The sequence below is a fragment of the Gopherus flavomarginatus genome, chromosome 4 (assembly GCF_025201925.1).
Source record: "Gopherus flavomarginatus isolate rGopFla2 chromosome 4, rGopFla2.mat.asm, whole genome shotgun sequence".
NCBI lineage: Eukaryota > Metazoa > Chordata > Testudines > Testudinidae > Gopherus > Gopherus flavomarginatus.
Window position 1 is genome coordinate 4,250,133 of NC_066620.1, and position 22,029 is coordinate 4,272,161.

At 38.1% G+C, this 22,029-nt stretch overlaps 1 protein-coding gene across 3 annotated transcripts in view; it reads right to left on the minus strand.

The window, feature by feature from the left end:
• MAP4K3 (mitogen-activated protein kinase kinase kinase kinase 3) overlaps nucleotides 1-22,029 on the minus strand; it is a 138,332-nt gene that overhangs the window by 88,244 nt on the left and 28,059 nt on the right. For all 3 annotated transcript variants that reach the window (XR_007774138.1, XM_050951562.1, XM_050951563.1), the window contains exons 4-12: nucleotides 19,367-19,431; nucleotides 15,161-15,216; nucleotides 11,672-11,719; nucleotides 8,145-8,187; nucleotides 6,489-6,561; nucleotides 2,593-2,724; nucleotides 2,240-2,302; nucleotides 2,069-2,150; nucleotides 1,845-1,955 (exon numbers count right to left, since the gene is read on the minus strand). Coding sequence is in view for 2 of the 3 variants with exons in the window: in XM_050951562.1 (XP_050807519.1) it covers nucleotides 1,845-1,955; nucleotides 2,069-2,150; nucleotides 2,240-2,302; nucleotides 2,593-2,724; nucleotides 6,489-6,561; nucleotides 8,145-8,187; nucleotides 11,672-11,719; nucleotides 15,161-15,216; nucleotides 19,367-19,431 (673 nt within the window). In the remaining variant the exon portion in view is untranslated. The remainder of the gene's footprint in view (nucleotides 1-1,844; nucleotides 1,956-2,068; nucleotides 2,151-2,239; nucleotides 2,303-2,592; nucleotides 2,725-6,488; nucleotides 6,562-8,144; nucleotides 8,188-11,671; nucleotides 11,720-15,160; nucleotides 15,217-19,366; nucleotides 19,432-22,029) is intronic.

The window sequence follows — 22,029 nt, forward strand, 5'->3', positions numbered from 1 at the left end:
AATCAGAAATGCGGACATGTCACTGGTTTCACTACCTATCCATATGTGGTCATCTTTTGGTCTTGATGAAGGGTTTTCCCCCCCACCATAACCATCTGGATTATGAAAACCCAAAAGTTAAGAGACTCCAGTCCAATAGCCTTAGTATTCAACAGATCATCTCCTTTAGCTAGGGATGCAGTGAGACCCTTTCCACCTGGTGCTGCTCTCCCTTGTTGTTTACCGTCTTTAGATTGTAAGATCTTCACTGTAAAAATAGGGTCTCTATTTCTTCTGTGAATTGCCTGCATGCTGTCTGGTATAGTACTACAATCATTAATAAGAATATTACATTAATGAACTGCTTACTCCCACCCCTTGTCCTTCTGTCTGTGTACAGTATTTTATTTCCCCAGGTCTTAAGAGCCTACGTACTATTGCATAATGCTCAGCACGTTGTAGGCATTAACAGAAACAAACAAATAATATAACATTGGCTCATTTCAAGTTCTAATGAGATGTGTTAGTCTATGTCATCTTCAAGTTTTATTTCTTATCACATCTGACCAACTTTTGTCTTACAGTCTCTGAAGTCAAAACTAAATAAATTTTGGAATGCAATAGGTTAGCCTGGTCTCACCCTGAAAATTTGCAGACATTTTGAGAGTTAGTTTTTCACAAAACATACAGGAACACAATCACAGAATCTATGGCATTCCTGCCTGTTACAAAAGATTTAAGCTTTCAAAACCGATAATCAATTTGGAAGGTGCTAATATTTATACTGTGTATGCAAATACACCATAAACTAGACACTCTGACTGCATGCTATCCATTTTCTCTTTTTTGTGAAACATTTAATTACTGCCTGGTTTATCATTCTTATATAAGCATGCTATTTTTTTCATCTGTAGAAGCTTGCACTGATGTTATCATGCCTTGACATTTGACAAAACTAAGTGAAATCAAGTTTTCTGGATTATTTTAAAACTGGAAATAATATAAATATAACCTGAAAAAGCAATGTAACAGAATACAAACAACTTTTAAAAAAAAAGATCAGAGAAAACACTACGTGAAACATACTTTCACTGTGATATTAGGGCTGAACAGAAGATTAGCAGTGGAAGACAAAGTTCTACACTGATCCTAAAATAGTTTCCAAGATTTATCTCCTTGTGGGAGATAAGGTGGAGGGGACAGGGTGAAGGAAGAACATCCATGTGAAGAATCAGGGAGAAAAGGGACTTGGCTTTACACAGTAGTACTGAAGAACTAGTCGCATACCTATATGGGTCAGGGCAAAAGTCCTGGCTCATTTAGAGACTGCTACAGAGGATACTCCCAATACAGATCTCTCTTAGATGAAATGAAGTAACCATAAGGTTTGCTACTAAAGAACAATCATTTGGGGAAGAGATTCCAAAACAGAGAGAATCTCAGTACTCCACATTCATGAACCTGAATATCTATTAACAAAAGAATACAAGCAGGCTTTGTAAACAATTTCTACACCTGTACCTCTGTGGGTTTAGGATTTTTTTTTTATAGTACCATATACGACCTGGTCCTTGTTTAAACAATAATTAAGAACTTAAAATTTTAGATACTCTGAAAATATCATTTCACCCTTGCTTTCTGCTTCTTTAAGTTTTTCTTCCGAATTATAACAAATTCTGATAATTTACTGCACTTGTGGCAAAATGCCATATTCTGCTTACACGTAGATTAAAATAACCTTTTAAAAGCTTTTGAGATCTCAGAATAGACATAGTAAATGCTTTTAGATCTATAAGTGTCAAACATTTTAAAAAACCATTTACTAGCAAAGCCCATTTACTTCTATGGTTAGCATGTATTCTCACCTCAGGATCATCATCATCAAAATCATGGTACGTGGAATGATCAGGATTATTCATTTTATCCAATAATTCAATAGCAAGGGTTCGATTTAAGGGCTGTGTAACAAAAGGGTGCTATAAGACAAAGACAAGGGAAAAGAGGAAGATTAAATTAAAACTTCAACACAGTAAGTTTAAAGATACTTTCAGCTCAGAACTACTTCAGAAAATACAAACAAAAATCATACCTGTAGTAATTTTTCAGCTGTAGGTCTCTTCTTGGGATTTTTTGTAAGTGCCATTTTCACAAAGTGATGGAAATTATTTGACCTGCAAAATGAAATAGTGAACATTAGACTTCAGTAGTTTAGTGAAATGCGTGATTAGTATATTATAATAAGAGAGCAAAATATGCTTACCATTTCATTTTGTCCTTTAGTTTGGGAGGCTGAAAGTTGCTTTTCGTCATTAAAAACAGTGCTCTGAAAACCGATAACATTTTTGTGAGTTTTTTGTATTGTGATTATCCATTACTTTACAAACTTATTTTTGGCTGCAATAAAAAAATCCAGTAACCCAAAAACAGATGAGATGAGGCTACTTGTTTATGCAAAATGCAGCCATTACAAATTTTCACGTGTACATTTTGAAAACTTGCATACAATACTACTGGCAATAACCCCTCATATTACAAACTTATCTAGACAATTATTTAAAAAAATGTTATTCACAGAACTTTACAGCCTGCCATAAACAGATTTTATTTACCAACCTCATGGGATGCAAGTCAAACATAGGAGGCTGAAGTTCTGCAAGTTCTATAGCAGTTATTCCAACGGCCCAAAGGTCACACAGTTGGTTATAGCCACCCTTCCTTTCAACTGCAGCAACTTCTGGAGCCATCCTAAAATATATATGTTTTTAAGAGAAAAGACATGTCTCTGTTAGATCTCTCTCTCTCCACAACTAACTCAAACACTTTTCAGTGTGAGTCAATGTTTTATTATTCATTTTTCTAGAGCACATTGTATACACAACCTTTTATTTATTTGACTTATTTGTAAGCATTTGAAATCCTGTGATCTACTGAACTTCAATGGTATTTCGGGTTTTTTTCCACTTTGTCCATTCTATTCTATGGCATTAGTGTTGTGGTGTTCATTCACTCAATTGAGGAGAGCTGGCTGCAAGTCATTCCAAAATCAGTTAACACTCTTGAGTCAGAGGAACTGCAACAGTGAGTTGCAATTTTCTGTCTACATCCTCCCAGGGCTGAGCATACTGCCTCCCAAATACCCCTAAGTCTGGCAGCAAATGGACAAAACCAGCTAGTGCTGGCTTTTTAGCCATAGCACAAGTGAGCTATCACTGGACTACCAAACTAGCCCTACATTTTATGATTAAACTGGAGTACAATCTAGCTATAAAAAAAGTTTAAAAACATCAGCCTGGAAAGTGAGAAAATGAAGGTTAGGAGAATTCTATAGGAAAATGCATCTAACTTTTTCACTCCTTGAGTCACCAGACCTGGGATTTATTCCCGACTCTGCACATGTGTCCTGTGAGACACTTAACCACTTTGTGTCTTAGTTTCCTCATCTGTAAAATGGAAATAATTATCTACTTCACTGGGGTGTTGAGAGACTTCATTAAAATTTGCAAAGTACTTTGAGATCCTCAGATGAAAACGTACTATTTACTGAACTGATATTCATAAACAGAAGTACCCAATATATTTTAAATTATTGACTAACCAATCTAATGTGAAAACACCTGTTTTGGTTTGTTACAGATACGGTTACATGCTATAGCCCCTATAAGGCTATGAACTCAATCCAAGCATGGCTGGGTCTCATTAATATGGAAAACCACCAAGAAAAACCCCAGCTGGAGTAGGAGTTCAGTAGATGATACTCTTCCCTCCCAGTCGGTAATAAATCAATGCCCCAGAACAATGGTAGGTGACACTATGTAGCAGGAGAAAAATGAAAACTGCTCTAAACACAGATAGCCTTACCATCTGTAATCAAGAAAGATATGATTCTTGCATAGCTGTGTTGTTAAGCTTGGTGACTTGAACATGTTCCAGTATGGATAATTACAGTCTGCTTACCTAAATTTCTTCTCCCATCTCAATTGAGTACATTAGTCTATGTACCCTGTCTTAAATTACTGTGCAACTTCACTCGAGGGGATTAAAGAGACTGTCATATATATTAAGTTTTAAAGCATTTTGTAATCTTTTTGGGAACATAGGTACTACGTAAGTGTGAGGTCTTATGTTATTACAAAACTAACAAAAAGCGCTAAGTTTGCTAGTTTGGCTAAAAGGGGATGAGATGAACGTCTGTCTCTTTTCCTCCCATTATTTTTTTCTTTACTCCCTTAAAAGCATTCTCAGAATTAACAGGTTAATCAAAATAGAAAAAATCACTTGAACATTTAGTTGCAGACCTATATACTGTTACACATCTTGTATGACGCAAACATTCAGCTGGGTCCTGACCAAGCAAGCAATCTGGTCAGCAGTTACACCTGGCTCCCACTAGAGACCACTGTGGCACGTGCTGAACAGGCAGCCACTCTGTCTCTCTGATTGTTCTCTAGTTTCCCTGCCCTTTTCCAAGTCATTTGGAGTAGGGAAGTTTATATTTGTTGCATTAGTGCCCCAAAGGCAAGAAAAGCAAGGAGCTACTGCTGGAAGGAAGAGACCACTGAGAAACAGGAGCTAAGGGAGGAATAGGACATAGTGTGAGGAGCAAAAGCTAATGTGGAAATGGAAGGCAAGTACCAATGGAGCTAGCACTACCCTATAGCAACTTCCTCCGCTCTCACCCAGCGACCATACCCTCTCCTCATCAAAACCCCTGGTTATCTTTAACACGCACACCCCACGCCTTCCCCTCTCTTCCATCTCTTCAAAGGGGTACAAGAAATGAAGTCTTACTTGCTCCCACTGCTCAGGGGAGCCATCCAAAGTAAAACTGGTGCCTTCTACCAGCATTAAATCCACACAATATTTTCAAAAGTGGTGTTCATGATTATATGCAAATTATTTACAATTATGCAAGTCAGCTTGAAACATTACCTAAGGAGACTGACAAAACTTGGCAGCTACATAGTGGTTTGTGTTAAAAACCACTATAGATCAGGATTACAGTCATCCAGGCACTTCAGCCAGGAAACACAGCCACAATCCATTTATGCAATCATGAGTGGAAGGTGGTTTGTACAACTGTGAAAGGGAGGGTGGGTCCATGTGACACTATATATTAAAAATACAGCCCACACTATGGAAAAGCTTGAACACCTTGTTTATGGGCATATTTCAAGAATACAAATCCAAATGGAGAGACTTGTGCTAACATATACATATTTGTACATAGCGTTTTCACACAAAGGATCTCAAAATACTTTTCAAAGAAGCACAGAACAGAGAAATAATGTTTTACAATAAATATACACAACTGTCTTAAACGCAGCCAGGGAAAGTCATTTCCAGTACACAGATGGAGTAAAAGAAAAAGCTGAAATTTAAAAATGATAAATATGCAAGTAAATATACTTGTAGGCCAGTTATAGCGAGAAAAGACTAAAAGGGTGTGGAGTACTAGCGGAAGGGAAAGGGGGGTGGGATTTAATTTAATAATAGACTAAAGCAAATAGGAAGGTTTTTAAACAAGATTTGAAGAGAAAGTGGCTGAGAAGAGCACTCCAGACATAGCAAGCACATCTGTTGACACAAACAAGTGAAACAACAACAACTCCCAACTGTGAAGAGTTCCAGGAAAGGCAACTCAGTGAAAAGAAACATTTGAAACCTAAATGGGTGGGTAGACAAAGTATTTATAAGATCAGAATTAAAAGGGGCAAACTCCAGGGAGAACTTTAAAATTAGATTCAATAGCTGATATTAGTCAGTGGTGATGAAATATATAGCTGATACAACTATTTTTCAGAGCATCACAGTACTCTGGTCACAACATTCTGATGTTTCGCTAAGTTTCATATTTGGCATAAGTCGTTAAAAAAATAAAATATATGAGTAATAAACCAAGATTCTCAAAATGCTTGGTCTAACCAGGAAATTAAGTACAGAAACTTTTTATACAAATTATTATTTTTGGTTTTAACTATTAGGCCAGGTCCACACTACAGCGTTAAATCGATTTAACGCTGTACCCGTCCACACTACAAGGTACTTAAAATCGATTTTAAGGGGTCTTAAAATCGATTTCTGTACTCCAGCTAAACGAAAGGAGTAACCCTAAAATCGATATTACTAAATTGATTTAGGGTTAGTGTGGACGGAAATCGAAGTTATTGGTCCCATTCTTTTACTGAGCTACCCAGAGTGCACCGCTCCGGAAATCGATGGTAGCCTGGGACCATGGACGCACACCACCGAAGTAATGTGCCCTAGTGTGGACGCGTAAAATCGATTTTATAAAATCTGTTTTATAAAATCGATTTTATTAATTTCGATTTTACTCTGTAGTGTGGACGTGGCCTTAGAGGGGTAGGCGTGTTAGTCTGGATCTGTAAAAGCAGCAAAGAGTCCTGTGGCACCTTTTAGACTAACAGACATATTGGAGCATGAGCTTTCGTGGGTATTTTTGGTTTTGTAAAAGTTATTATTACATTAACTATCAAGTAAAACACAATTACCAATATGGTGTGCCAATGAAAGATTTCCTTTTAGCAATTGTAGCTGTTATCTGTGCAGATACTCCAAAATCAGCTATAAAAAAATGAAGATAATTAATTAAAGAAGTAATGATCAAAAGCAAGTAATTAATTATCAACAGAGTTAAGCTTCTCAGCGTTTCCCTGTACTCTGTATGTTACCCCCAATGACCAATAACTGACGCTTCAAACTCTTTGTATCATCTTTATTTAAATATTCTCTAAAAAACTTCTAAACATCCAAGGACACAGAAGCTAATGAGGTTTTTACAGGATCGATCATAAATTTCCATAGAATCACCTTCTCCATACCATCCTGCCGAACACACACCACAAGAAACATGAAGAAGGAATTGCAGTGTAGAAGTCCTAACAGACACAAATATGTATATGTTCCCATGTCAGAGTACACCTATGAATTTTATACCATCTATCCATGTAATAAACCCTTTAAAAATCCTCTGAACAAAGTTATTTCCATCCGCTCTGCTTTGCTGAAAGCACACTATATCACTACTTTGGAAACTTTTGTAAAGAACTGAGACGTATCTTCATATAGACGTGTAATACGACACATATTAATGCTGATCATAAAATACATGTTTATTTTGTTAATGTAAAACATGACCAGAAATATTAACATTGATAATATTTTAAAATAATCTTTGTCACTACAAAAATAGAAGGGCAGTCAGAGGCAGTTGTAAATGACCAAGGATATTAACACTTTTTGAACAACAGAACATGGTTAAGTTCAAGAAAGTCTTCTGGAAATGTAATCAACATGAGTTTAAAAATAAAACAGATTTAAATGACAAATGAAGACATTAACAAAGCACCTACCACCTAATATTGTGCCTGAATAAATTAATTATTAAATGTGACTAAGTGTGAATCTGTTTCTTTTACAATGGTGTTTTTCTCTTTGTTTTCAAAACAAAAGTATTCTTTCCCTTCCTGGTTGCTAACCAATTCTGACTGGGAAATCAAATCACCCATGTTAAAGTTAAAATAAATTAAAAAGAAGCAAGTCTTGACGGTTCTCATTTTCTACTCTTGCAATACATAGAATGCAATTAATAAGATCAATAATATGTTTTATTAGTTAACATTTTCCCTGTAATTCAAGTAATTGTATATATTTCATTTGAAATGTAATGCAATATATTCCAGCACCTATAAAAAAAATTTTTTTTAAATAGACTCTGGTAAGTACTGTATTCATAAGGATTTTCTAATATATGCTTTTAGATTCATATATTTATGCAGTCTTTGGAGGCAGTTTTCATATTTCTGAGACTTGGCAGGTACATTTATTAAAATGAAATGTAGTAATGGATTTTTAGCCTACCTTTTCAATGTCAGACTAATTCTCTATGGGAGTATGTCTTTCACCTGATTTCCAAAGCTATAGTCCGATTAGCCAGTTGTGCACACCCATGCACCACTTCAATCACAGCTGAGACCTCATCAATGAAAAAAACTAGTCCTAATAATACCTCCCCTCTCACTGAAGTTTACTGGTATTATATAACATTCTGGCATTCCTGGATGAGAATTCAAAAATTTTTTATAATCTGCAGTATCTTTTAGTATCTTTTTGCAGTATAATCTGAAAAAGATTTCTGAAGTACTCACCTAATTTTACATGGCCATTATCTGTTAAAAGAATATTTGCTCCCTTAAAAGAGAAAAAAAGAATTCAATTAAAATGTGTATCTTTTTCTAACATTATATGCTTCTTTATGCTCTGAGATATAAACCCTAGCATCAAATATTGCCTATATTCTATATTGTATTTAATTTATTTAAATTTACACAAATGCTAAGAGAACAGCTGTCCGTATGTTCTAGAGGCCCTTGATATAACTTTAAAATAAATCGTAAATAATACCATAGGTGCAACAGTACAATTTATTCTAATCCTCTCTCTGCAGGACAGGCAACAAAAATAAGTCAAATCCCCTGCCTCTCCAAATAATTTCCCACCCTTACTTAACTCTATAGACCTAATCGTAACACAGTTACAAAGTTTGAGCTTCATCTTGAAACTATTACTTCTATGATAAAGTGATGCAGAACTGGGCTCTCAAATAACACAGCAGCAAGGAGACACAAATTAAGACATCAAGGCAAAGAACATATATATGTTTTGAGACAAAATTTGAAAAGAAATTGAAAGCAGAGGACAAACCAAGACAGACTGTTTGAAGAATCTGAAATGTGTACAACTGAAATGACAACATTAGGTTATGGGACACCCATGTTCACAAATACACTGTAAATTTTATTGTAGCTGTACATGTCTATGCAACTCAGATTCCCATTAGTTATGAAATCCTCTCCCAAACAACAGAAATAGTTTGGTGACCATTTGTCTCTATTGATTAAATCTTACTTTCCCTTCTCTATCTACATTCATTAATAGGCGACTTATAAAGATCAAACAGGAAAGCAATCAGATTTATATTTCCAAAAGAAAAACAGTTTAGTCCCATTTTGAGATCCTCACTCATTGTAATCTGATGGACCTGCCTTGATACTAAAATGCCTAGGAAAACAGTGATTTTGCTTGTGCTAGATTTGGAAAGTACACTGCTGTGAGGCTACACGCAGTGTTTATTTGGATTTAACAACCAGAACGAATGCTCAAAATTGATCCTTCACATCAGATTTCATTATAATTACCTGTTACGAAGGACATGGAACAAGCCTGAGCTGAATAACAAGGTTGGGTAAGGGCAGGACTGAACTGAGGGAGAAGCTGCCTAAAGCAGAGCTAAACAGGAAGGAGCAGATAAACTGATTTAGCGGCAGATGTTAGCACCACAGACAAGTTGGTGTGTGAAAAAGCCAAGCAGGTTTTCCAAAGTACAGCTTGTGCTTTTCTGGTTACCAGTTTTTATACAAAAGGACAAAGTAGGCTCTCAGGACACCCATGCAACCCAACAGCTTTGAAAGGCTTTGCACAAGTGTAACTAATAGACCCCGTGACTGGAACATAGTACAGTAACCCCTCCCTTAATGTTGTAGTTATGTTCCTGAGAAATGCAACTTTAAGTGAAACAATGTTAAGCGAAGCCAATTTCCCCGTAAGAATTAAATGTAAATGGGGGGGGGAGGGTTAGGTTCCAGGGAATTTTTTTTCAGACAAAAGACTATATTGTGTGCATATATATGTGTGTGTGTGTGTGTTTGTGTGTACAAACACACACGCAGTATAAGTTTTAAACAAATCATTTAATACTAGTACACAGTGATGATGACTGTGAAGCTTGGTTGAGGTGGAGGAGTCAGAGGGTGGGATATTTCCCTTACTGCTAAATGATGAAGCAGCAATTGGCCGAGCCCTCAAGGGTTAACTCTCTCACTCTACAAGGCAGCAGGAATGGAGGGAGGGGAGACATCACAGACAGAGACATATACCCTATGTGTGAGAAAGAGATGTGCATCTCCCCTTTTAATTACACTTACATGTTAATTAGATCAACTTGCTGAGACTGCAGCTGCTGCAAGCTCCCTCTGTCCTGAGCCCTGGTGTGTCCCCCCTGCTCTATGGAAGATGGATAAGCGGGGTGCAGGAGCAGGGGGGAGGGGGATATCCTGCCATTAGCCCCCCTCTTCCTTCCCCCCTCCCAGCAAGCAGGAGTCTCGGGGAGCAGCTCTAAGGCAGAGGGCAGGAGCAGCACATGGCAGTGGGGGGGAGGGACAGCTGAACTGCAGGCAGCTGCTGCACAGAGAACTTAGGGGAGTAGGGAGCTAACAGGGGGGCTGCCGGTCCACCTTGGTTCCAAGCACCCACCAGCTAGCTGCAATGGGCTGCTCTTCCTGCAAGCAGTAGGAGGGCCAGCTCCAGGCACCAGCCCAGCAAGCAGGTGCTTGGGGCGACCAGGGGAAGGGGCGGCACATCGGGATCTTCGGCGGCGGGTCCCTTGGTCCCTCTTGGAAAGAAGGACCTGCTGGCAAATTGCCGCCAAAGAAGAAAGTGGCACAGTGGAACTGCTGCCGATCGCAGGTGCCCTCCCCCCACCTCTTGGGGCGGCAAAAACCCTGGAGCTGGCCCTGAGCAGGAGACAAAGCAGGCAGCTGCCAAACAATGTTATAAAGGAGCATTGCACAATTTTAAATGAGCATGTTCCCTAACTGATCAGCAACATAACAATGAAACGTTAAGTTAACTGGGACGACTTTAAGTGAGGAGTTACTGTACATAATTCTGTGGCTAATGCACAAGTAGTACTACAATCCAGTTCACGTCCTCTCAGCTGCATTGACTCTGCAACATTAACAGGAGTAAATATGTAACAATCACAAACAGGCAGGCATGGCTCAACACAAGATGCAGATCTTTAGCTTAAGGGGATGCCATTTTTCACAGTAAAACTATTTTATAAGAACACCGATTTTGTTTAAATTCTATTAAGCATTATGGGTCTGATCTACAGCCAAATGGAGTCAACTGAAAGATACTAGACTTTGGATCAGTCCCTTTATTCCTGTAATATGAGCAGATAAAAAGTAGTTCTGGATTTTGTAACTATCTTCAATTAAACTTTCAAGTCTTATAACATACATTCCTTTATGTGGGCCAAACTGGATTTTGGCCACCCTCCAACATGACCACATGATGCAGGGGAAGGAATGCCTTCTCCTCACCAACCCATAAGTGCTGTGCAGAATAGCAGTTCCAGCCCTGAGTTATGCCCCCAAAAGTTGGGTTTGGCCTTGCCATGACTCCATCCTGCTGGCTGGTGCAAAGGGAGGTGTATGCTGCACCTTAAACATACGTCAAAAATTAAATTCTCCTCCCACTTTCCTCCAGCACAACTGAAAATGCTCCCCTAAGGTAATATGTCTCTGTAGTTCCACCAATGCAGGGCAGTGGCTAAATGTCACAATTTAGCCCCAAGAAAGTGTTCCGTTTGATCTAAGTGATAAAAAAACTGAATTATTCTCCAAGCATACATTTTAGAAGTGTCTTACTTCTGTTTTAAAAAAAAAAGTGACTACTGAACCCCAATAAAAAAAGAAATTAGTAAAAAACAAAAATTAATTAGTAGCATTACTTAAATATTTCTCTGTAAAATGGATAGTTAACTAATTGTGAGAGAGTAGCTTTTTTTAATTTTAAGGGAATCAAAATACAAAAAAAAAAATTGACCTACCTTGATGTCTCTGTGCATTTTTCCTTTACTATGAAGATAATATAATCCCTGCAGTTTAAGAACAAGGGCTTTAGTTAAAGAAAATACTTACATCATCATTTAGCCTTAAACATTTTTCATTTTATAGAAAATTATTTACTAGATTAAAAGAATAAGATTTAGGATACAAATCAGTGATTTACTAAAGTTAATAAATACCGTTTTGGCTGGTTGTGAAATGAGAATGAAACTAGATTTTAACAATCATACATTCAAACTGTACTTATCTAGCAGCAGCCAATTAGAGATAGGACAAAGAATGAATGGAGGGGGGAGGAAATCAGTAAACAGATACACCTCTACCCCGATATAATGTGACCCGATATAACACAAATTCAGATATAATGCAGTAAAGCAGTGCTCCGGGGGGGGTGGGGGGGGGGGCTTCACACTCCGGCGGATCAAAGCAAGTTTGATATAACGTGGTTTCACTTATAACGCGGTAAGATTTTTTGGCTCCTGAGGACAGCGTTATATCAGGGAAGAGGTGTATAATGAGCACCACATTCATAACAGGAAAACAAGGAGCGTGAGAATATTGTCCTTCTGGGCATGTAGAGTGCCATCTCTGTTGTGCAACATTTAGATACATCTCTACCTTGATATAACACTGTCCTTGGAAGCCAAAAAATCTTACTGCATTATAGGTGAAACCGTGTTATACTGAACTTACTTTGATCCACCGGACTGCGCAGCCCCACCCCTCTGGAGCACTGCTTTACTACATTATATCCAAATTCGTGTTATATCGGGTGGCATTATATCGAGGTAGCGGTGTATTTCTAAAGTGTCTATCCCTGCTTTATCTCACTGTTCAAGTTAGACACCTATTGTACAGATCATCTGCTTAGATACCAATTTTCAATTAACTCCCAAGTAGATAGAACCTTTTTGCCCAACGCAGGAGCTCAACTCTGGTCTATGTATCAACTTAGTGGAATTTCTGTAGGAGGCATTTTAGGTGCTTCCTCCAGGATTTGACACATGGAATGAAATAATATCCAAGAACGGATGGTGCACTCCAGTTAATCATGGTCCTTGCTGAACCAGAAGGCATAGTAATACTGAACAGCCATAAGGGAAATTGTATGACTACAATCATGGCATTCCTGAATTCAGTGAACCAGCTTTCTTCTTCCATACTTGAAATGATAGAGAATAGAAAATTGGAGAGTATCAGCTGCACATAAGACTAAGTTCAGCTAAAGGCTCTGAGAGAACTGGAGATAAAGACTCTCATATCTAAACACCACCTGGCACAGAAGCTGCTTGGGGTGACCCCTGTACAGTGCCTCAGCAATGCATCCAGACTTGAACTTCAAAGGCGGTGAGATGAAGGGGAAGAAGTTGAGCCTGATGACAACACAGGCTACTGAGAGCACACCGCCTTCAGTGCTCCACTCTCTGCACTGTATTCAGTGAGTAGCCAGAATCAAGTACAAGGTTCCAAAATCCTCTCTGAGATTGACCACAGTTGAACAACTGTCTCACTCTCGGCAGCCATAAACTCTCATAATGGTTACATTTCTCCAGAACTCAGGACAGAAGCACTTAAGTGTGGGACAGAGACCTATTCTGGCAAGTGGACCAAGACTACAGAATTCACTCCTGGAAAAAAATGGGATTACTGTGAATATTACCATCTTCAGATTGAAAAATAAGCCCCACTTCTTTGAAATAGCCTTCACACAGTGATAAAAGCAAACCACTGACAGGTGGAGTTAGGGATTGCTTCTAAGATTTGTCAGCTGCTCAGATGATGAGCATGGCATAAATACCTAGACAGACAGGAGCACTAGCAAGGATATGCTTTTGGGAGGTGTTTTTCCCCTTTTTGTCAGCTCATCAATAGCCTGAATGCAATTTAGCTGGAGAGCTAGTCAGCGCTCCCGATTGGAACTCCTTTAATCGACCACAAGAGAAAAGAACTGATCGCTGAGGCACCAAGGGGAATCTAGGTTCCTGAGCACGGTTGGCATGTGACAACCAGCTGGAACCATAACCAATTCAGATTTTTGAGATGAGATAATCCCCATCACATGTGCATCCATGGACCTGGACCAAAAAGTGGGATTCATTATAATGAGCATCTTTGGAGAAATAGGTATTTTTGTATAGACATACAGCTGACCTCAGCTTCAACAGTTTTACTAATAGCCCCTAGATTTAAATGTCTTGGGGCTGTTACGGGACTGGGTCAACAATTTGCTCACTTCCACCACTGATCTAAAAGAACCCAAGGCCAAGGCTTCAGAAAACATATGCCTAAAGGTAGACCCTTAAAAGTCCGTATTTAGGTAACAGAGGGAACAGATTTCCAAAAGTGATGAGTACACAGATGCTCCCCCTGATTTCAATGGGAGCTGCTGGGAACCACTTGCAAAATAAACTCCCTTTTTTAGGTTCCTAAACATGGACATGTTGCCTAACTTTAGACACCCCACAGTGAAATTCTGGCCCCAGTGAAGTCTGTGGCAAAACTTCTATCAACTTTAATGGGACCAGGATTTCCCACCCTGGTTTTGGACTAAGCCTGTTGACTTTTAGAGAGTGATATATTTTCCTCAGGCTTTTGATTGATGAGGATGACTGAGCTATAAATTTTGCTTATTTTAAAACACATTAGAACCTATGAATGTTATATTTGGTCAAAATATTGTAGTTTTAATATCATACATGCAGTAAAGGACAATTTCATAATCTACAAAAACATTCATTCATTCAAACGTTCAGATTCATTTATATTCTTAAGCAACATACACATACTAAACAAGAATTATAACATTATTTTCTCAAACAACTAAAAATTAATAATCCAAAAAATCTGATTCTATATAGCGAAAGAAAAGCTCCATTTGAGAGAGACCTCAAGACTCTCAGACAAGAAGAATAAAATGGAATCAAAGTTTTCCCAGAACAAAAAAAAAAAGGCAAGAGACCACACACTATTGCCTGGAGTTTTCTAAACAAAGAAATAGTATCTTGTAAATAACTAAGACAAATGGTTATATTTATTTTATAAGAAAAAAACCTACAACTCATTTACATATTCAAAATTGAGTTTTCAAGTTCTCTTCTAATCTATGGTATAAATGAAATATCTTATTTAATGCAATTATGCACCCATGGACAAATGCATATGTAGTTGCTTCATTTTTATTAAAAATGTAACCGCTTCTCCCAGTGTTCAATCTTCCACTGCCAATTTCATGACTACGGGGAAGATGGAAGGTGCTAACCTCCTTTTAAACAACTCTGCAATAACTTGAGCCAGATGACAGAATAATTCTACATTTTGTGAAAGCTATTATTCAGGATCTTCTCTTTAGCAAAAGAGAGAGTAACTGCTGAAGTATTCAACATGATTCTTTCAGATGATTCAGATGTTCTTGGTCCTTTTAATTTTTCCCTGAAGACTAACATTTATGTACAAATTAGAATGTTAGCTACCTGTAGTGTTTCTCTGCTAACATAGGCAATCTGCTGTTCTGAAAGTGGTCCAGTCACTGCAAGAAAGAAAATATTTTGTTTTTACAAATATAGGTCTTTAAAATTTTTTTCCTAGTGTTGTATTTCAGAGTCCTGCACAAGTTCAGCAGACACACACAGAAGCTTTAGTCTACTTTCTGTGGTTCCAGTTGTACCATTTCTACCCTGAAACTAAATGATTCTAAAAGAATAGCAACCCTCTTCACAAACTTTTCCAATTTGACAAAGTAAATAGAAGAAATATGGATGGAGGCTGGGATTTCTCAAAGAAGATTAGGAGAGTTGAAGTGCTCACATCCAACTGAAATCCAACAGGAGCTGGGTGTTTAACTCCTTTAGGCTCCTCAAACTCCCAGCCTTCACACAAACCACCACCTTGCAATATGAAACTAGAGAACAAATCTAAATCTGTCTTCTCTTTCCTGAGGATCTTGAAATAAAGCAGGAGTTACATTTTGGAAGCATGGAGTTCTGGAATCAGGTAAATCTGGATATCTAAATGACACCAATTTTTCTAAGAATTCATGGGTATTTTGAGAAATCTAATTACCAGGGAACTAGAGTATACTGAAATCCTTTGGTGTTACCTCTTAGGGTACACCTACATTGCAACAGAAAAACAGTGGCACCAAGTCTCAGACACCAGGTCAACTGACTCAGGCTCACGGGGTTCAGGTGCCAGGCTAAAAACTGTAGGGTAGATAAGGGGTCTCAAAGTCCCAGCCTGCGGGCCATCTGCAGCCCGAGAACCTCCCCACTGTGGCCCATGGAGAAGAGACACATGCAGCCACACTACCAGCAATGTCTGTTGCAGGCACCGCTCCCAGCAGTTCCCATTGGCTGGGGGAGAGGGACAGAGACACCATCGTTAGTCGCCAGGTGGAGTCAGCCATGGGGGCGATATCATTAGTTGCCGGGTAGAGTCAGCATCATTAGTTGCCAGGCAGAGTCAGCCATGGAAGCAGCATCACTTTTTTCCACAATTAATATAAACAAGTCAAAATACCAAACACAACTATCTGATCCACTCCTTGCTGCAATCCTGAAGGTTTCAACTGCTTCATCACTGAGGCCAAGCATGAACAAACTGACAGAACAGAAGCATTGCCAGGTGTCTGGCAAACATTAAAAACTCTCTGGTAGGAGAAGAACTGTATAAAGTTTATGACAGTTTTATTATTTCTAACAAATTCAGTATAAACGTTTTCTTTTCTGAACACCATCTTTAGTGACATTATTGGCCCACTGGGAGGATTTGAGGACTGGCACTGGCCCTAAGGCAAACTGAGTTTGAGACCCCTGCCTTCGGGTATGGCTACACTGGAACCAAATACCTGCAGCTGCCTGTGACAGCTGACTTGGGCTTGCAGAGCTCAGGCTAAGGAGCTATTTAATTGTGGTGTAAATGTTTGGGCGTGGGTGGGAGCCCGGGCTCTGAGACCCCACAAGGGGATAGAGTTCCAGAGCCCAGGCTCCAGTCCAAGCCCAAACATCTACACTGCAACTGAACAGTCGCTTAGCTCAAGCCACATGGGCCCAAGTCAGCTGACATGAGTCAGTAGTGGATGTTTAACTGTAGTATAGACATATCCTGAGGATTTAATTGTTGAGGCCCAAGGTCTGACTGGACTGAGACACAGCTTGGAAATTAGTACACAGAGTCTTCTACTCTAAACAGCAGGGTTGAAGCCAAAATCAGTAGTGACAGGAAAGCATTACTACAGGACATCTGTTCAGCCACTTATGTGAAATGAGCTCATTTCCTCATGAGCAGGTCTTTCACATCACAAAAACTATCATAACAATTAACACTCTTCTCAATGTTAGCAGAAATGCCAAGGACTGACTTGGCCACTCATAACTTCTTGGGTCATTATAATGATCTGAGCATGTAAAATGATCCTTCAGTTTGATTACTGTTATGAGAGAAACCTGAAAGTATGTATGCTGTTTTACTCTTCCAGTGCAGAAGATGAAGCTACTGGGTGGGAAGTTGTGGGATAAATATGAAATTAAAGAATTAGAGTTAGCTTAAGTTTGATTAATATATAGGTGTTGTAAAGAAAGGCCCTCACTAGCAAGTAGAAGACAGGCCTTGAAAATAATGAGTTATAAGGTCAGAAGGAATGTAGGAGGGAGGATGCCTGGTTCAAAGATTAACTAACGAGATAAGGGAAATTTTCTAAAAAGGCAACTTCTGACTGATAGGGGTGACTGCAGATGGTTTTAAATAAGACAAAAAGAATCTGTCTTAAAGTGATCCTGCATAAACCTTCCCACCCTGCATAACAGTGTTAAACCCTATGTGAACCCAGGTGCAATGGAAAAGCGGTTGGTCAACGAGGAGGGAAAGAAAGACCTTGGGAAGATAGGAGGTTGTAAATCTTATCTGGATTAAGACTGAAAAATAAAGGGTGAACTGTCTCAAACTGAGTTTTAGCTGAAGACAGTAACTGGAAATGACATCACTTGTCTGTTAAAGGGTATAAAAAAGTAAACTCTTAAAAGGTTCATTGCTAGAAACTGTATGACCAAGTTGGAGCCAACCAATATAGGTCTAAGCACCTACCAGTTTAGCCTGCTTGTAAGTATCTTGATCAAATGCTTATCAATGTCCTGTTACTGTTTGGCTGTAGTAAATTGCTTATTATTTAGCCATTGTAAGCATGTTTAGAGCAATTACCTAAATACCTATTTGACCTTTGGATTTAATAAAGGGATTTATGGTTAAACTAATGTTGTGGTAATAGCCAGCATAAATAATAATTCCAACAGAAGTCTTTGCAGTGTAGATGGTGGTGGCTTAAAGGTTCCTAGGGTGGACTTTTATCTAGAAAGATTGTTTCAAGGCTGCAATTAAATCCCCATTTGCTACCTATTTCGTCTGGAATATTGTTCCTTTCATGCAGCTTCTAGTGACAAAGTGATAAAATCCTTGTTCCTAGAGTTCCATTTTCCAAGCCTGTTCTAACAACAATATGTATTTCTATCAACTAATGCATTCCTGCCATTGTGTGACAGATAGGGCTGTAAGAAAATTACATGCTGCAATTTTGTTGCAGAAACTACAACTTTTACCTTTTACAGTTACCACAAATTTCAGTGGCATTGTGACCGTATGCCAGATTGCACCACTCACTCTTATTTGCTCAGGCACCCCGCCATCATGCTTGCCTTTGAGAGCCAAGCAGGACATGAGTCATCTCTTCTTGCACCTACCCTACTTTGGAAGGTAGTCTTCATGCCTTGAACCACAGCTTTAACAAACTGTGGCCACATTTTTAAAAAAAACATAAAAATCAACTTTTTTACAGCCTTAGTGATAGATTTAACTAATGTAATGCAAATAAAGCCAGCAATTAACATTCCACATTCAGCTAAGACCCTTTTTAACTGGGCTGTACTCTTGTTCTCCAGTGAAACCTTTCACTTTTGCAACAATACGTGGTGTTTTCAGAGGATTGCTCATTTCACTGCTACTTTTTCATTCCCCTCCCAGCTCCTAAGTGTTTTCCCCACCTGTTGCATCTAATGGTTAACCATATTTTGTAAACTGTTTGAAGCAGGGATTAACTTTGTATTTTGCATCTGTACAGTACCCAGCATTAAGATCTGATTCCTGTTTAGAGCCTCTAAGCACTACTCTAATACAAATATCAATATACTTGACAATCTCTTCATGCAAGCAACACCATTCATGACAACAGGTCCAATATACCAGCTATCAACAGGCAATAGTGTGCAATATAGTAAAGCCAAGCTCATATGAACTTGGAAGAAAAGTGGATATATGCTAAAACTGCATGACTAGAAGCATGTTCTTCATTTTATTTTTTACATTAGAAATATTGTAAAATTAAAGACAAACGAAGAAGTAGTATATCAAAACGCACAAGTTATTTCCCTCTTACCAGCCCTTCTTTACAAATATATAGTAAATTTTGTTTGTTTTGGCAAACTGGTACTTATCTAATATGTAAACTGCTATTTGTCCTTACACGCCTTAAAATTGTCATTAAATGGTTATAATATATATTAGATCCTAAGACATAGGTAAACAATGCTGACCATTTAAATAACTTTCATTTTTAACCCTGTAAATACTGTAACTATACATTGGTCTAACAAGTTATATTTAACTTTCACAGATGCACAGTGATGGCTTACCATGATAAATGTCCTGTAGAGAACCACCTCCACAAAACTCCATGCAAATCCATAGCTTATCTCGCCTAAAAAGTAAAAGCATTCATTAGCCTTCCATAGTTACAACTTGGCCTTTTAAAGATAATTCAAAAGTCTCAAACATTAAGCAACAGAACAGAACAAGCTTACATATTATGCAAGTACAAATGAAAACAAAGTATCTATACTATCTGATACTAAAAATACACACTTTAAACAAACATCAAAGAACTCCCCCCAGTTTATTGCATTAATGTGAACAATAAGAATGAAGCATGTGTGTGCTTTAAAAGGCCTAAGAATTGAATACCAAAGGAAATTAAATTTCCTACTCGCTGGCTAATTTGCTTTCTACGGTAACAGCTAAGAGAATGCAAACACTGGGTTACTACCACTCCCTCGATCGGACTGGCAGGATAATGGCTAACCACAACCCAAGGATTTTCCCACTCTAAAATCAGAAGAATGGAATGATCAGCTAGTTCTCACAAAGGCTTACTTTACAGAAGACAACTGGAGAAAATTTGAGCACTAAAACAGAACTTTTTTTTTTTAATTTTTTCCACTGATAATGTAACTTTTTTTAAATTTATAAAAATTACTTTTAGAAGTGTTGTGGAAGACACAAGTTTAATATGGTGCACTTCAGAAACACAAAGCAATGTAACATCCATCACAACACTATCAGAAATGAAAGATAAAAAGAATACATATCTTCAGGGAATGACAATTTAAAATGCAAAGAAGTGCTCTTTTCTCTGTCAATAAAACTGATTGAATCAAATGAACCTGAGTATAAAAAGAGGCTATAAAATTCTGATTCATCCTATCCTAACACAGTAATGCCATGAGCCGTAACCGATTGAGTGGGTTCACCTCACACAGAGTACAAGTAAAGAACTGTTAATAAGTGTGTTCAGTACACCAACTAGAATTAGTTACTGAGTTGCTGCTAAGCCAGTGCCAGCTCTAGCTAAGGCCATAGGCATTAGCTCAGAACTGACAAACTCACAGCTGGAAATCAAACCAGCTCACCTGTATGCTAGTTTTGTTCAAAATAGATATTATTCTTATAATAATGTATTTAGTGTTTAGACTCTATGAAATGTTTGTAAATTGCTGCCTGCATGAATCTCACTTGTAATGTATGTATTTCACTATAAAGAAATATGCAAGTTTTTCTTTAAAACTTTGAAAATGTTTCCTCTGAACTTGTGAACCCAAGCACAGGAATCAACAACCTCTCCGCCCCCTGCCCATTAAGGAGGTCTATCAAGATTAAATAGACCATTAAGAAACATGACAATACAAGGATTGGTGAATGACCCCATAACACTTTGGAAATGCTATGTGCAAGGGAGCTCCTCCCATAGACCAGAAGGCCAAATATAAAAGATAAAACAGGGTTACAAGGAAATTTGTCATCTCTGCTGTTTGCACTCTCGCAGGGCCAGAGACGATAAACTAAGGCAGAGATCCCCAGGGGTTATCCCTGGGTCCTCCCTGAAAGACATTTTGAATTGACAGATTACTACATCTCTGTCATCTTTACGAATCAGACACGGTAACTCATTTGTGCATATATGCTTGCTTGCTTGCACCTATAAACAACTCATTTCTTTTTCCTAATTAATAAACCTTTAGACAGTTTATTATAGGATTGGCTACTGGCATTATCTTTGGTGCAAGATCTAGAGTATCAACTGATCTGGGGTAAGTACTTGTCTCTTGGGACTGGAAGCAACCTGAATAGTGTGTGATTTTTGGTGTAATTAGCCATTTATCACTAAGTCCAGATTGCTTGGGTGACAAGATAGACAGGAGAGCCCAAGGAGTCTGTCTGTGACTCCATGATAAGATTAGTACTGATCCAGGAGTTCATACTTGTTACTGATTTGGCGAAATCTAATTATAGAACATATCACCAGTTTGGGGTGTCAGCACTGTTTTTGACAGTCTGCTCTGAGGTAGGCGATCATGGTCATGAGTTTCTCCAGTGTGACAGTTACCTTTTCTAGATAGGTTTGTTTTAATTACTATAGCGCAGATTAATAAAATGACAAACATGAGGACAAGGAGAGAGGATAGAATTGTGATAACACACTAACGTTGTTTCCTGACTGAAAAAAGTCAAGGATAAAACACTTCCAAGAATCAAATTAGAAGAAAATATTCAAATATTGAAATTTATCTTCTCCTTTCATTTTGGTGCTAACCTCTCTATTCCAACCATCCCCTCCTACATTCTTTTCTAAGCCACCCTCAACCTCTACGTTTCTCTCGCCTTCTCCTGCATAGGACTCTAACCCATTCTCTTGACAAATCACAAGATTGTCTGCCCACTCTACCTTCTCACAGGTAGTCTGTCTGGCAGCAGCTCCCAACAGCTAAATATATTCCCAGACAAAATGTTTTGTTAAAACGGAGTTAAAGGTTGAAAGAACACCACAGTAATTTAAGGATTAAAAACCGCCTTACAAAAATACTGTAATTTTTTTTTTTTAAAAGACAGCAACAAGCAACAGAAACACAAACAATTCATAGTTAAGGTTAAATTTAATGTGTGTGTATATTATATATATATATTCATATATACACACACACACACACTAAATACATATATTAATTAATAAATAATAATCAAT